The 16,380-nt window shown below is 40.4% G+C and overlaps 1 protein-coding gene and 1 long non-coding RNA gene across 2 annotated transcripts in view; both read right to left on the reverse strand.

Annotated features, from left to right (window-relative positions):
* Positions 1 to 5,623, reverse strand: part of col17a1a (collagen, type XVII, alpha 1a) — a 33,004-nt gene extending 27,381 nt beyond the window's left edge. Inside the window, exons 1-4 of the mRNA XM_035406925.1 lie at positions 5,619 to 5,623; positions 5,375 to 5,408; positions 1,038 to 1,110; positions 210 to 260 (exon numbers count right to left, since the gene is read on the reverse strand). Of these exons, the coding sequence (XP_035262816.1) occupies positions 210 to 260; positions 1,038 to 1,110; positions 5,375 to 5,408; positions 5,619 to 5,623 (163 nt within the window). The remainder of the gene's footprint in view (positions 1 to 209; positions 261 to 1,037; positions 1,111 to 5,374; positions 5,409 to 5,618) is intronic.
* Positions 5,624 to 9,389: 3,766 nt separating this feature from the next.
* On the reverse strand, positions 9,390 to 16,348 carry LOC118219898. The gene is made up of 2 exons (XR_004763881.1): positions 15,681 to 16,348; positions 9,390 to 10,355 (listed from the first exon to the last, which is right to left on the reverse strand). It is a non-coding gene; the product is annotated as an uncharacterized LOC118219898 (long non-coding RNA).
* Positions 16,349 to 16,380: the final 32 nt, after the last annotated feature.

The following is a 16,380-nucleotide window of genomic DNA, read 5'->3' on the forward strand; positions in this document are numbered from 1 at the left end:
CTACGTGCTTCGAGGGCCATGATTCTTGATCTTTTTTTTTTTTGTCTTTAAAAAAATATATATCTATGCCTTTATATAGTATCGTCCCAGATATTTATAACCAAGGTAACAGACATATGGTGGAGTCAAATGTAGTGTATAGTTTTGTAATACTTAAAAACCACAGGCTAGTGCCGATTTTCATTGGATAAACTTCTTGGAAAACTTACTTGGAGGTAGAGTTGTAAGTCTAGTAGTGGTGGTTACGGTCTCAGTTACAACTGTGGTGAAAGGAAAGTAATATTAGAAAAGTACCACTTATAAAGACCTGAGTTCCAATTATGTCCGCATAACCACCGTGTGCTCCGTCTGAATGAAGACTCTCAAGTAAATAATATCAACCCAGTGCTGGGAATTTGTTAAGTACACTAAGTATTTAAATAGCTGTACTTTAAACAGTTTCACGATTGGTTTAATTTACCATTACACTGACTAAATAATATAACTTATTGAAACTACTTTGATAATTAAATTCTAAATATATACATATCATTTATGTATAATAAAATGAGTGTCTTCATTCTACTACTATAGTTCTGTTGCTATTAAAATTAATAAAACAATAATTCATAATTAAATGCAGTATATATTGTTGTTCAGACATAACGTAGCACAACAACAGTGACTAATTTCCTAGCCAGTGGAATATCGTAATGGTCCACAGTCACTCTTAAACAGTGAGGAGGGCTGTGGTTGTAATTATTCACAGCTAGCAGATGGGGGCGATGTTTCTACGATCTGAGCATTCCAATGCGTAAATACAAAGCATCCATAAGCTATTTAAATTTGGAGTATCGCTACCACAATTTCCAGAGTTTGTACTGCTGAATCACTTCTTCATGATGAAGCTGAGGTTTGTGCTTCGTCACTTTCATATATTAGCCTCAATGCTCGGCATAAATTATTTGGTCGCTGGCAAATAACGTTTTCCCGTCCCTATTACCCGATTGGTGCCATCGACTATCAAAGAATCCCAACAAGACAGAGTTTATGCTTACCGTTCCCAGACGCTCCAGAGCTCCCCCCGGTAGTTACTGTCTTTTTGTTGTTAAGTTGTCCATTCCATGTTAACTGTTAAACAGAGAGAGTGTGTGTTACAGGTCCATGACAAATTAGCCAGCAGCTAATGTGAGTTAGATGCTATCTTGTATTAGGGTTTGGTTTATTGCCAGTACTGCCCAATAAAAACTCTGCCATCCAACTTGAAGTCAACAATAGTCACAGTAATTTCATACATTTTAATGACATTAACTACATATTTCAACTAATTAATTTCTTTAATTATTTGAGTTTAAACTTTGAAATTTCAAAGCATCCCTCATTGATCAGGATTCACAAGAAAAATATCCACAAGAAAGTGAAAAACCTGCAAGACTTCCATATATATAAAATAATGATTTGCTTATATATCTTATAATTAAGAACTTATCCTTTATTTTTTATTTATTTGTCCTTCACTGGGAATGCAAAATCTCATTTTCCAGTCCTGGTCAAGAGGAAGCATCAAACATAGATACATCTCAGACAGGACAACTCACGTATTACATGAATACGTAAATACACATTTGGTTCGGCGCCGGATGGATCTGCCTCAGGTAGTGGTGCGTGCACTACCCTATCTAACAGAGAGTACTACACATCTCCCCTACTAAACAGGAGGAATACCAGAAACCCCCCAGTATCTAGAAGCAGATCCAAACAACAGGTGGTGCTGGGGTGGTGGAGGGTGAGCACAATTCTAAGCAGTGGCAGTGAAGCATGCAAAAGCAGCAGCACTGAGAGATCCGATTGTTGGTTTAAATAGGTGCTCAAATTGGTGATGTGTGCCTGTGATTGGACGGGTAAGAGAAAGGTGCCGTGTGTAAGCAATTGGTTGATCATGGAAACGTGTGAGTATGCGGTTACTGGGGCCGACCGATTGGTCGGCTGCGATTTTGAGTTTCCTGACAGAACTTGCTTTGCGCATTCCATGCGTGCTACTCGTTACAGAGCTTTAGACAAGTTAATATGTTCAAATACAGCATAAACAGCATAAATCATTCACGACAGCACCAGCTTTAACTCATAATAATGCTCTGTTACAACTGAAAGTATGACTAAAGCAGCATTGCTCACAAAATCATTAATGGACAGATTATTATAGTTTTAAAAATCTAAAAGTTGTAAAAATGTAGCTCAATATGACAGAATTTCTGTTCTCAGTTAAGAGCCCCTGACGTGGTGGCACTGTTGTGGAAGGACAGGTTTGGCTCATAACGTGGTGTTTGCTGAGAAATATCAGCAAATCCTGAGAAAATCATGTTTCTTTTTTTTCCAATTTTTCTCCCATTTTCTCCCCAATTTAGTTGTTATACCAATTCCCTGTGTGTATCACACAGTCCTGGTCGATGTGCTATCCTCTGTCGGTCTGGGGAGGGTGTAGACTACCACATGCCTTCTCCGATATATGTGAAGTCACCGGCCGCTTCTTTTCACCTGACAGCGAGGAGTTTCACTGGGAGAGCGTAACGCATGCGGAGGTTCACGCTATCTCCCCCAGATCCCCTCCCCGCGGAACAGGAGCCCCGACCAACCAGTAGGTATCGCTAATGCAACGATCAGGACTCATACCCTCACTGGCTTCCCACCCGCGAACACTGCCAACTGTGCTCGTAGGAACGTCTGGCCAAGCCGGATGTACCGCTGCCAGGGATTGAACCCAGTGCTTTTACCTCTACACTACCCAGACAGCCCCCAAAATCATGTTTCTAAAACATTTTGGTACTGATAAGCCATTCTGGAGTCAACTTTTCCACTAAACTAGCTTAAAATTTGACCTCTCTAAGTTTTAAGGCCCATTATAAGCATCCATCAGTATGTTATGTTTGCTGCCAGGTTCTGGTAAGGAATATGTTTAAAACGGATCATTTTTAAAAAGGTAACTACAGCATCCAGAATACGTTTATAATAGATTCATAGTTTCCTCCAGGTATTTACAGTATAGAGGCTCTGAGTAAGCTCTCTAAAATCCCACGTTGAACAATTGGAAAGCTGTGTGCTATTTAACGAAGTTGCCATTGTGTAGTCGTGTTTTGTGTAGGCTATAGGCCTCACAACTCACCATGCCACACCACCGCTGCTTACCCTCTGAGGCACTAGCTGTTTTCCTGGGGGAAACCCTGATATTTTATGATACTTTTACAGTATGCGATTTCACATTTACAGGCTATAGTTTTAACAGCCTGACAGGTGTCGCTTTCACACAGATCTCACAGGTGCACTCTTGCTAGAACAGTAGCTTAAATGCGGCTCAGTTGTGTTTTTGCGAACAGTTCTGTTCACCGTCTGACAGCCTGGCCCCCAGATTGGGCCTCACTGTCATCTGATTTCAACCCATCAGCACAAAGAGCCAGCTTTCTTTTATCTAGCTTCAAAGACCGTCTCTACCTGTCCATATTCACTTAAAAAGGGCTTTGCCCGCCCCAGGCCCACTCTGAGAGTATATAAAACTCTACTTTGAGGAAAGTTTTACTCTAAAGGCCAGCTTTTAAGTTTTAACTTTAAAAAAATTTTTTTTAGTATTGATGCTTAACCTTGAGTCATATTATGAACACAGTCTCATGCCTGTCACACCAGTACAATAGATTTACATCTGACCTTGAACTACACCATGGCCAAGAAATGAGACCAGGATGTCTTAGCACACCGGTCACCATATGCCATAAACTAGGTTCTCAAATTAGTTTTTTAAAAATGTATTTAATTTAATTTAATTTAAAAAAATAATAATTTGCTTGCCATACCAGCAGCTGAGTACGCAGATGTTAAATCTCCGGTAAATACTGCTTGTTGGTGAAGAAACTGGTGGTTATTTTTTTCGTTTAAGCCAGCAGCTGAGTACGCAGTACGCACTAAAGGCAATTGTCACTGATAATTAGGAGACCACTGTCTGAGATTAATAGCTTAAAACAGATTCACTGAATTTGCTTCATTGAATTTGCTTCTACATTACCCACAGTGCAACAGTGAAATATCATATTAACACCTTGCTTCATCCGTAAATATTTTCTTTTACAAATAAACGGACGTGAAGCCATGTCTAAACTCTGTGTACTATGTAGAGTTAATTGATGAGAAACAAAGATACATAACGCATCAGCACAATGGCGTCGAAGGTCAATAAGATTACTCCGTATCTTATTTAATAAAATGAAATATGTAATTGTATTCACAGAAGTGAAGCTGACATGACGTCACCGCGCTTGTAATGAGATGCGTGCTGTAGCGGAATGATTTAGCGGAGGAACGGTGTCCGCGGAGATTCCGATGCCTCGACTGCAAGCTGCCCGCTTCCCTTTGTTGGCGAAGGCGAACGAACGCCCACAAACACTTTCGCTCATTCTGAGTCAAGGTGTGAGGCATGCCTCTCAAATTGCATCGCGTGGCTTTCACCGCTGTTTTTGTTTTTTGGGCCACCTGCGTAGACAGCGTCACAGCCGTGCTGTGCAAAGGCAAAACTAACGTAGTGGATTCTTGGTCTAAGCCCTTATAATGGATGAGTTACAACACAATTACTTTAAATTTCAGAAAAATATTCCAGTTACTACATTTACATGTTGTGTGTTAGTAACATGTTATTATGTTCTTCTTACTATAAGCTTGGTATTGTGACCATTAATCTGCAGAATGAGACTGGCTTGCTTGCTTTCAATTATTTTTAAAAGATTACATTAAATGATCAAGCTGATCTGAAGCCTTCTGTTTATTTATTTTTTTTAAATCAACAAAAAAGATTCAGCCATTATCTCAAGTGTGTTTCTGCAACAGGGTGTAGTATGATTTTAATTTAATCAAGTGCACTCCACAAAAGTATCCCATATAATGTAACATTGCACAGTTTCTTTGGAAAACACAGCACAGCCTACCTATCCATCCTAACTTTCTAACAGTTTTTGAATATCCAGCAATTATTCTCAATTAATATTATGCTTGTGAGAAGTTTTCTTGCTCAAAGTGTTACCTGAAGGAGCTAAACTGAGTCAGTGAAACATGCTGTTAACATACTGTGATGTTTGCAGCTTTCTTCATTTTCAATGTTTTGAAAACAGTCATTTGACTGATTCTATTGGTTTCCAGGCTAAAGCTTCACATGCACATAATCTACGCTTGCAGGTAGACAATTTTGTTGTCAAAAATAGAAATATAGCAAGCCATTTATTCACGAGAAACGCACTCACAGATATAACATTATGAAAATATTTGCCTGCAGGTATGTTAATCTACATTGCTACAGGTGTCTTTTTTCTCTCTGTACATCTAATATAATGTTTGAAATCAATGGAATTTTAATGCATACCTTGTCAACGTCGGCGGGAAACTGGTCAGGAGCCCTTCCCCAGCGAGTTTAAAGTTTAATATGAACAGAAAAATCTTTAAGTCTGCACTTTTTGTATCCAGTCAGCTCTCAGGTGCGTTGATTACTCGTCCGACAGGAATGTATGTGCTTTGACATTTTCGACTTTTACTTTTTTTCCTCCTCGCAAATTTTTTACCGACAAGTTTCGACACAGCAAGGGGCTGTGATTTACTGCCACGCCCACATCATTTCAAAAAAGAAAAGAAAAAAAAAAAAATACCCCCAGGACAGCAATTTTATATTGGGAAAAAAAATATGCCTGCAAGTGATAGGTCAGTGCTACTTATGTGTGTGTGTGTGTGCGCGCGCGCATGTGTGTGTGTCTGTGTGCGGTTATTTTTTTATTTTGTATTTTTTTAAATTTGAAAATGTTTTTTTTTTTGGGTGGGTGGGGGGGGGTAACGTTCACTGATAAAGTGCTGTGCCCATTACAAAAGAATATTTTTATTCGAAAGAGAGTTCTTGCAGCATGACTAGGCCTATCACTGAATCAGTACATGGGTAAATTATGGCCTTCGACGCTATGTGTCAATGACTTTTTTTACACTCACTAATAAATGTGCAAGGCACTCAAATTGAGATAAATGTGTTAGACCGTTAAAACTGAGCATCAGGATTACATTTTTAACATCTACGAAGAAATTAGATATATGATATAGACCTAAACCTGTTTCAAGAAATTATCTTTGCTGGCTTGATCTAGGGCCAGGGACATTATCGAATACATAAAATATTAGTTTGTGGATGGGAGTTGGATTATTAACTTAAAGGAGAAATATGAGAATAGAACTGTGTCACAGAGAATGTACATGTTATAGGCTATAAAGAAAGTACAGTTTGTAGCCTTTGGAGAATGTAGGGTTTGTAGACCATGTAGAATGTAGAAGTTGTAGGCCATGTAGAATGTAGGGGTTGTAGACCATGTAGAATGTAGGGAGCTGTAGGCCATGTAGAATGTAGGGGTTGTAGACTATGTAGAATGTAGGGGTTGTAGACCATGTAGAATGTAGGGAGTTGTAGACCATGTAGAATGCAGTGGTTGTAGGCCATGTAGAATGTAGGGGTTGTAGACCATGTTGAATGTAGTGGTTGTAGACCATGTAGAATGCAGTGGTTGTAGACCATGTAGAATGTAGGGTTTGTAGACCATATAGAACAGGGGTCCTCAATCTTATCCAGAAAGGGCCGGTGTGGGTGCAGGCTTTTGTTCCAGCCAAGCAGTAACACACCTGATTCTACTAATCAACCCCTTGGAATCTTTGCTAAGCACCTTGATTAGTAGAATCAGGTGTGTAACTGCCCAGTTGGAACAAAAGCCTGCACCCACACTGGCCCTTTCTGGATCAGATTGAGGACCCCTGATATAGAATGTAGGGAGTTGTAGACCATGTAGAATGTAGGGGTTGTAGACCATGTAGAATGTAGGGTTTGTAGACCATGTAGAATGTAGGGGTTGTAGACCATGTAGAATGTAGGGGTTTTACGTTGTGGAGAATGTATGCTTTGTAAGCTGTCATACTGCTGATTGAATATAATCCTTGAGTACTAAAACATCGCGCATTTGAAATCCCCAGCATGTCGAAACCTAGTATCCATAGAATTATTAATTTTATGTCTCCACGTTAGGATGATACACTCAAGAGGAACCCGGGTTGAGCAAACATTTCAAAGAGACGCCTGCCTGCACAGGCCTTCCACCTGCTGGCTCCAGGCGTTAACCGCCCCCCCTGCCGACCCCCCCCCCCCCGCCCATCCCCGCCCACCCCCCCCAGCGCGTATCGCCCACCACATCCACCCATGCATGACTCCGCCCCTTTCAGTGAGCACACAATCTGCACTCTGGCAAACAGAACGTGTTCCCAGAACGATGATATATGGGATAAGAGAACACCAGCTTTTCTTTAAAAAAAACAAAAAAAAAACAAACAAACAAACAAAAAACTATGAAATGAAATTCATTCCATCATACATCTAGTTAGTTTTGATAAAACTGAATAAAGCAGAGACAGAACATGCATCACTGTTCTAGTAGTAACACTCCACTGATCAAGTCCATCTTTGTCACTGTGAGGATATTATGCTCAAATTCATGTCAATTTTCACTTCCAATCCAAGAAAATTCCAATTTACATACTAATGGATACATATTGCTTGATTTTTGCCTGATTCTTGTGCCGATCAGCTGATTTCTTCGCTAAATTTGGCAATGAACGTAATCTACTTACGCATCTGCAATTTTGTTTTGTTTCCCATTTGAAACCACATCAAAGGAATCCCAAGTGCATTCACACCCATTACAGCCACTACAGTTGATGACAAATGCTGCGCTTTGTGTTGGAAAAGCATATGGTTGTAAAAACTCACCACAAATGCCTGTCTGTTCATTGTAATTACTGGTTAAATTGATAGTACGCCACGTGCATTACTGGATGAGTAATATTTGTGCCAGTCCTTTTATATTGAAGTAAATGATGAGTGAAAAACTGAATAATGTTGTCATAGCATTATAATTGTGTCTAGATTGTGGATGGTGGAGTACACCTCTTGCACAAAGATCCATCTGTGAATAAATGCGAGAAAATTCTGTAAAAAATATTGCAGCTGCATCCTCATCAACATTTCATTGAATGTTATCTTCTCAAGCAGCGCTACTCAACTCCAGGGCCTGATGGTCACTGTCTACGGGTATATATGCACTATCACTACTGATGTGTCTGTGACGTCGCTATTTGGCGGTCATTTTCAACTGATTTAATTTCCATTTTACCACGCACACACAAAGAAAAAAAAAAAAAGGTTTTAGGAAGGACTAAAATAGTAATAAAAGAAAAGATGTCTGGGGAAAGCCTGTATCATCAGGCCTTGAATGCCAAAGCTTTGCACTGGAGGGGAAAACACATCTGTCATCATGCGACTGACACATGTTCTTCCAGAAAATAAAAGAGGTGATGTACAAAAATGTGAAACATCAATGCAAATTCAGTTAAACTGACTGAATTTTTTTTTTTTTTTTTTTTTTTGCTGAACTCATCTGTGGTTTGCTCTCCTGTTCAGCCTCACACCACCTAATGCATGAACATCATAATCCTGGAACATGTATTTCCACCCTTCTCATTTTAATCCTGACAGTCATTTGTGTTTGAAGTGTATTGGCCATAAGTACATTTTTACAGTATGTACACAATCTGTTGACAAAGTTCAGTAAAATAAAGATAAATTATAGCCAGCAAAGTGTTTAATTATTTTAATGGAAACATACTGTCTTATTTATCAATGTTTAACTGAAACCCCCTTTTAAATGTTTTAAATTCCAAATGTGTACATTTCTATTGCGTCATTCCAAATTGCCATTAAAATGACAAGTGAATTTTTACAATAAAATATTTTCTAATCTACTGTAAGAATGTTTCCATCATAGTGGATTGCTTCACTGCATTTCCTCACATTTGTGGATCACGTTTAAATTCAATTCCTTTACTAATGTTATTGTACACAAACATTCAATATAAACGGTTTACTTTATGATATTCTCTCTAATTCCCCTTGCTTCGCTGTAGTTTTGGCGGCTCGTCTGTCTTCAGTACCGAGCAGCTTTCAACCCAAGGAGTAGAGTTCATCGTCTGCATACTTCATACATTGCCTCAACAGGTACAATAACATTCATGACCAAGAGAGTAGAGTCTCTTAAATTCTTGATTGATAAGTAACTTGGGGTTGTACCATAAACATTAGTCATATGAGCACTACACCTATACATTTGTACACAGCCAGAAAGAGAGAAGCACAGTTGTGAATCTCATATTTCTAATTGTTTGCTTTGAATTGATATTTTGCTAAATCTGAAAGCCTTCACGCAGTGATCACAATTTTCAACAGGCCATGTGACTTTGTATCAAATATTGCCAGTCAACAAGAATCAACAAATGTGATCATTTTAGAGGTGAGGGGGACCAAATTGTCTCTAACTACCATGAACTTGCAACTCAGGGTGAAATAAGCATGATTTACAAAAAAAGAGGCTAATTTACCATACCCTGCGGTGGTAAGTGTTAGCCAGACAGGTATATTCAAGTCCCGACAGGGTTTCCATTTCATTCCATTCTTTACAGCTTTGTCCACAAAAAAAAAAAAAAAACATATATCAAATCAGTATAATGCAAGAAAATGAGCAGAAAATACTCTACAAACTTGTATCGTCTGTTTAGTAATACACCATCAAAACCAAAAACAGAGAGAACTCCACCAACATGTTCACTTTTCCCAGATGTCATCAGATTACAACAATCAAGTGTGTTTTTTTTTTTCTTTCCAAAGGGACCCCTCAGTGTGTGCTTATATTTGTTTCAGATCTTCACAGTTTAAAAGATTCGCCAGCCAGAGAGGACTGTAAACAAGCTGTAAAAAAAAACATGAAACAGCTGGAAGACAGATGGGAAAAAATGAATCACAAAGCATTGTTTTTGAAAACTGTATCCAAGCATAACTGAGTGTGTCCATCACTCTGTCAGGTAGGAATGAATTCCTTTTTTTTTTTGAGGTGCTGTTGGTGTTGGGGTGATTGTAACTCCCACTACTTTTCACTACCTTGGGATGCTGATACTATGTTGTGAGCCACAGGTCACCTGTAAATAGATCCTACACAGGTAGCCAGTGCGTGGGCCACTCCTCAGTGACTGGGCCCCGGCTTGTTTTTTGTGTGGGGAACGTGTTTTATGACCTGACGCTCACTTCTCGTTGCCATTGCCTCTTTTATTTTTCAGTGTCTCGTCACTGGCTCTCTGGTTTGCTGCAGTGTTGTTCCCAGTTCCACAGGAAACAGCAGCTGGGACGTGTGCTTATTTGAGAGGCCACTTCACACCTGCCGCAGGTAAAACTTCTCTGAAGCTTGGCACCTGAAGCCCTACGCTCCGGGAAAAACATTCTGTGGAATTTCAGGAACGGCAGCTCATGAAGCAATCATTGTAACTCCTAAACACCAGATTTATTAGCTACACAATCTACAGTTTTAAAGTGGGGTACAATTTCAGCATTTCTACCTGAATGTGGGGTAAAAATCTGTGACTAATTTAAAAAAGAAATGCATCTAACTCATAATAGTTGTTATTTGGGTAAACCATGGCTGAACTCAAGCTATGTATTCTAGGCTGAAAATATGAAAGTACCACATTACATATCATATAGGCCTACTGAATCTAATCAAAACATTCAGATGAACCATGTTCACACAAACAAGCAAACAACGGACAGATCAGCAGAAAAAAAGTCTTGATTATCTGCCTGATATTCCTCGGATAGGTGATAGGGTCCTTTCAACAGTTTGGCACAGTTACATCCATCATCATGGACATTAAAAAAGGCTGTAAATTCTCCCATCAAATTTTAAATGGATGGATCCAGATCAAATTCCTGCATAAGCTGCTCTGCTGAACAGCAAATTAAACTGTAATATGTAAAACAAAGTTGAATGGAAAGAGAAGCACCCTGAATTCCCTTCCCCAACAGGATTATTAACACTGGATTAAGACAGACTGTGATGTATTATTCGATTAGTGGTGCCAAGCTGGGTGGAAACCAGCCATAAAAGACAAATGGAGGCTCTCGTTTCTGCTTGGCATCGGCGCGTAGACGTGTCAGAATCTCTCTTAACTCTGACGGCTCCGAAGGAAGGAAACACTAGCCAGCGCAATAAACAGATTTAGATTTAGATTTTAGATTTAGACTCAGATTTACTGTCATTGCACAGAGTGCGAGTGCTGGGACAACGAAACGCAGTTAGCATCTAACCAGAAGTGCAAAAGAAGCAGTGAAGTGCAGTAAAGTGTATGTGCACAATATAAATATAGAATATGGGAGATATGAAAAAGCTAAGGTACATACAGTATGAACAGTATTGACAGGATGTACACAGTATGAACGGGGTGAGTATAAACACTATAGACAGTAGTATAAATATGAATACACTATAAAAAGATATAACCAGCATAGACAGTGGTATAAATAATATAGTAGATATGAATAAATGTGAATGCACTATAGGTTAGATATAAGCAGTATAAATGTGAATAAATATGAATACAATGTGTGTCAAATATTCTAGTGAATCATGCGTTCATGATTCACTAGAAAGCTGGGTCTAAAAAAGAATGTAAAAATATACACGGAGATTCTAGAGGACACAACGGGCACAAGATTTAACAAGCAGGAGCTCTCACCCCTTTTCGCCCACAACAAGCAGGCACTTTGCCAAGCAAAATATAGCACTGATCGCACCACAGTCCCGTGAATCACCACAGCAGTCCGTCAAGTGAATCTCCCCCCACTGCTGCTGCTGCACGCACGCACGCACGCACACGCATCCACGCACACACACACACACTCTTTTCTGAAGAACGTGAACAGGATCATTCTGTCAGTGAGGATAGGCTCACCCCTCTGGAGATGGCATACAGTAAATAAATGCAGGGGAGAAGAGAGAAAAAAAGCACACAATCACCGTTTCCTGCCATACGCTAATATGGAAATCAGCGTAAATGTGACAGCTTAACTGACTCATGACGGGTAAAAGCGGGAAGAGACAGGTTTGCTGTCACTCTTCTCTTCTTCCTTGTTGGCACCAAGCTGATGGGGGGGTGGGGCAGGGGGTTTGGGGGGTCAATGGGTTTCTTCGAAAACAAATGGATGGGCTAGGCCTTCCAGACCGCTTTGCTCTCCACCGTTCCCCACGACCATCAAAGGCAAGATTCAACATCAGCCCTGAATGTCGTCCTGACGCCCAACCTTTCTCGTCAGATGCACAGGACGAAATCGAGAGAGACCAAGCGCGTAAAAACAATCAAACCCCACACCTGCACAGAGCCGCCCTCTGGACCACAAACAGGCACCTGAGCACCCAGGCAGGTGCAAAGGTGTGGCTACAATGAAGCAGAGATTTAGCAAGGATGGAGGCTGGAAGACCTGGTTCAATCTAAAATGTGATGGTGGGTTCCAAACTTTGAAAAAAACACAGTCGACAGGGATGCATACCTTTTCCAAAAATCTGTAATGCCTCTGAAGTGAAATATGCTTTCTCTGCTCCCTTTACTCCCACCCCATAGCCCAGGGGTGTCCAATATGATCCCAAAAGGGCCGGTAGGGGTGCAGGTTTTTGTTTAGTTTTTTTTTCTGATATTCTTTTTTTCCCCTTACAGCAGGTGACAGATCCTGTTGAAAAGTAATCCTTAAAATTTTAAAATAAAAAACTTTTATTCATTCCTCCCATTGGCTGAACATCATTACCCAGCAACAGAAGCCCCTTACAACAAAGCAAGACGGGGCACAGACAGACAGTACAAAACTCGACAGGGGATTTCACAAGGCTCCAGGGGATCGACATCCACCGAAAGTCACGAATTGCTCTTGAGCGTGCTCAGACAACACAAGTGTCAGGACCCAAGGCAGTGCAGCTCTGAAAGGATCGCTGCTTCCATGACGAATACACACGTTTCAGCTACAGGGAGGGCAAATGGCTGAAGCAGGACCCCAGATACAGGCAAACGATGAAAACTGAACACGACTAATTCACACGCACAGAACCAAGATGCCTGAACTTTTTTTTTTTTTTTTTTTTTTTAAACAAACAAATGTTAAACTAAAGCCTACAGCCATAACTGACAAACAATCATATGCACAGCTAATATCGACATATTGGGAAAGGTTGGGAAAGGGACATAGGTACACGGATTTAAGGAATATTTCTACTAACAAAAATTGAATGTCCGGACACCTGCGTCTTACAGGTTAAAGGTAAATATGCTATCTACAAAACAAGGTTGGAGACAAAGAACCCTTCATTGCCCAATTTCATCAAGGAGAGAGAGACCACAGCACACGAGCATTATCCTATTTCAGAAAAAAACACAGAATATATTATCTTGTTTTAGTTGCACATTGTAAGTTCCTGAAGTTGGTACAGAATCAAAGGTGTGTCGATTTTCTATGACAGTACACTAACAGTATACTGTATGTGTTTGGTCCGTTTACCATCTGCTGTACCATGTTAACATGTCTGCTACTCCTCCTCATCCAGTGTACATGTTTCTTGGCTAAATAAATTTAGTGGAACTTGTTGTCACATTATTGTCCAAGACACACACTGTTACAAGACAAAGGAAAAATTTACATTTGGGAACATGCGAGCGTTCAATGATGTGTACGTTCCGAAGTAGGAATAATTAATAATGAAATTATAAAAAATAATTAACTCGGTCTGTTCGGGGCCTCCAGTGACGCAGCCCATAAGAGCGCTTTCCACATGCTCATTGCGAGCCGCCACGCCGACGGTTCGAGTCCGACCGCCGACCTTCGTCGCGTGTCCCTCTCTCTCCTCCTCATTCTTCCTGTCTCTCAACGCTGTCCTATCTAATAAAGCTGAAAAAGCCCAAAAAACATATTAACTTGGTCCTGTTCTCGCAGGGGAAACACTTTGTTTTCGATTCCATGTTCTTGAAAGATGCCGGTTTCAAACCTCATGCAGATAAGAGACATGGAACGTGTCATAAAAGTTCACAAAAATAAAAATGAGTAATATCTGAGGACTCTGTGAAACTACTTGTAGCATGAGTCACGGTATATTTAATAACCCCAAAACCATTTGCCTTAGGATACCCCAAACTCAGCAGTCCTCCTCCACGAATGCTCACTTGTTTTGTCAGCTCTGATGAGTGAATGACACAAACTTTAGCCTACAGCCATGTTGTGTTCTCGTGTTTCGCATGTTATCAAGCACCTGTGTCCGGCACATGTAAAGCGCACGTGAACTTCTGTACATAATACCATGTGACCAGCTAGAAAGGGATATTCCCTTGTCTGTTATTCAGTGTTAAATCAGCAAACTTTCAAAATACAGCACTAACCCTAATCATCGATCGTAGAGACTTGCAGCGTTTGAAGCTCTAGAACGCTTCTTTGTAATTCAATTCAGTTTTGTTTGTATAGTGCTTTACAGTGCTATAGTGCCACAGAGACACGGTCACCAAGATGCTTTACAGGGGAAACAGAAAAAGAAAATTGGGGGGGGGGGGGGGGAAACTCCTCAATGGGAAGAAAAACATTCAAATGGTGGCAGGAAAAAAAAAAAAAAACTCCCCAATGCAGTGGCGTCACTAGGGCTGGTAACACCCGGTGCGGTCGACTGTTGGTGTCACCCGATGTTTGGCGACCGGGGGGGGGTGCTGTTGGAAGTTTGTTGACAAAGGGAGGGGGGGGGGCGGTGCTGTTGGAAGTTCATCGGGAGGGGGGGGGGGTAATGGGTTTGCTGGCCGGTGCGGGCTCAAGGAATTGCGTGTTATGCATTCAAACGACAAAGCGCTTCTCGTCACATTAATATCGCTAATTAAATCAAATCATTAAATCATTTTCCACACAATTATTGGCAGTCATTTCGGTGTCACAGCCCCCCTCTGATGGGGTCACCCGGTGCAGTCCGCACCCCCCGCACCCCCCTAGTGACGCCTCTGCCCCAACGGGGAAAAAAAATCTCTGGAGGAACCCTGCACCACAGGAGGAGCCCATCCACCCCTGGCAATTCTATGATTAAAGATTAGATTAATTACAGGATCTTGACATAATGGTTTTTTTCTTCTTCGGTATTTAAGAAGTATTAAGCGATCTATGGAAAAATGATTAATTTTCCTCCAGGGAAATATTAGCAGCAATTTAAATATTTAACACCCACACACACATACATTTTTGTTTTGTCCTTATTACCGTGTGGGATTTTGATTATCAACATCTGCCTTCAGCAAACATCGCTGTTCACTGCTGGTCTGAAGTCACAAGGCATTTCTATTTCATATTTTAGTCAAATTAACAACAGGAGCTTCTGAAGTACACACAAAGTGCTCTTGCTTGTCTTTGCTACTCACGAACACAAAATGACAGTGGCTCACCACAGCTCAATGTCACGCAGTCTACTTACTTTCTTAGACTTCACTAGTTGTCCAAAACAATTTTTCGTTTCTTTAAAATCACGCTAAATACGCACACCCATGACTTTGCCAAATTAAGGGGAACACAACCCCATAGTAATTGTGCAATCTCAAAAAAAAAAAAAAAACAAAAAAAAAAAAAAACATTTCAACTTCAACTACTATAAGTGCCACAAGACATTTAATTATGAAATTATGAATCAGATGCATTTCATACAGCTTTAGTCACAGCATTATACCAGGTGCAGAAATTTCACCTGAGGCCAAACTTTTTCAATTACCTTGTCATGCACTCTGGGGAAAAGGAGCCCGTACCATTCTACAAGATGTCCACATCTTTCGCTGCATTGAGTTTGTGAACTGAAAAACCAATCACAAAATTCACAAGCCGCAATGGAGATAGAACAGTCCAAATTAATTCCTTTTAGTTTTTTTTTTGTGTGACTTTAAATATATCACAGTAACGCTGACTGTCATACTGTCTCAAAATAGTGCGACAACTCATAGAGTTCAGTTTGATGCCCTTGAACTTTAATTCAAGGGCATCAAACTGAATCCCAAAGAGGCCACAGTGTCTGAGGGTTTTCGTGTTTTTCTTTAAACGAGCTGCCAATTAAGGCCTTGAGAATAAGCCGTGCGGATCCCTTAGCCAATCAGCGGCTTAAATGAACCAGGACTTAAGTTTGACACCTGTGCTTTACTTGTATGCCACCTTTCATACACAAATGTGACACAAAGTGCTCCACAAGCAAGTCATTTCATTGACATTTCATTGAGTTCAGTCAATAAAATTTAAAAAGCGACCCTTTCTAATCAAATCAGTTGCCATGTAACACATTACATAAAATAAAAGCACTAGTTGATCTGATGGATTCAAATCATTCGTACAGGGGCGACATAGCTCAGGAGGTAAGACCGATTGTCTGGCAGTCGGAGGGTTGCCGGTTCAAACCCCGCCCTGGGAGTGTCGAAGTGTCCTTG

The sequence above is a fragment of the Anguilla anguilla genome, chromosome 2 (assembly GCF_013347855.1).
Source record: "Anguilla anguilla isolate fAngAng1 chromosome 2, fAngAng1.pri, whole genome shotgun sequence".
Classification (NCBI taxonomy): domain Eukaryota; kingdom Metazoa; phylum Chordata; class Actinopteri; order Anguilliformes; family Anguillidae; genus Anguilla; species Anguilla anguilla.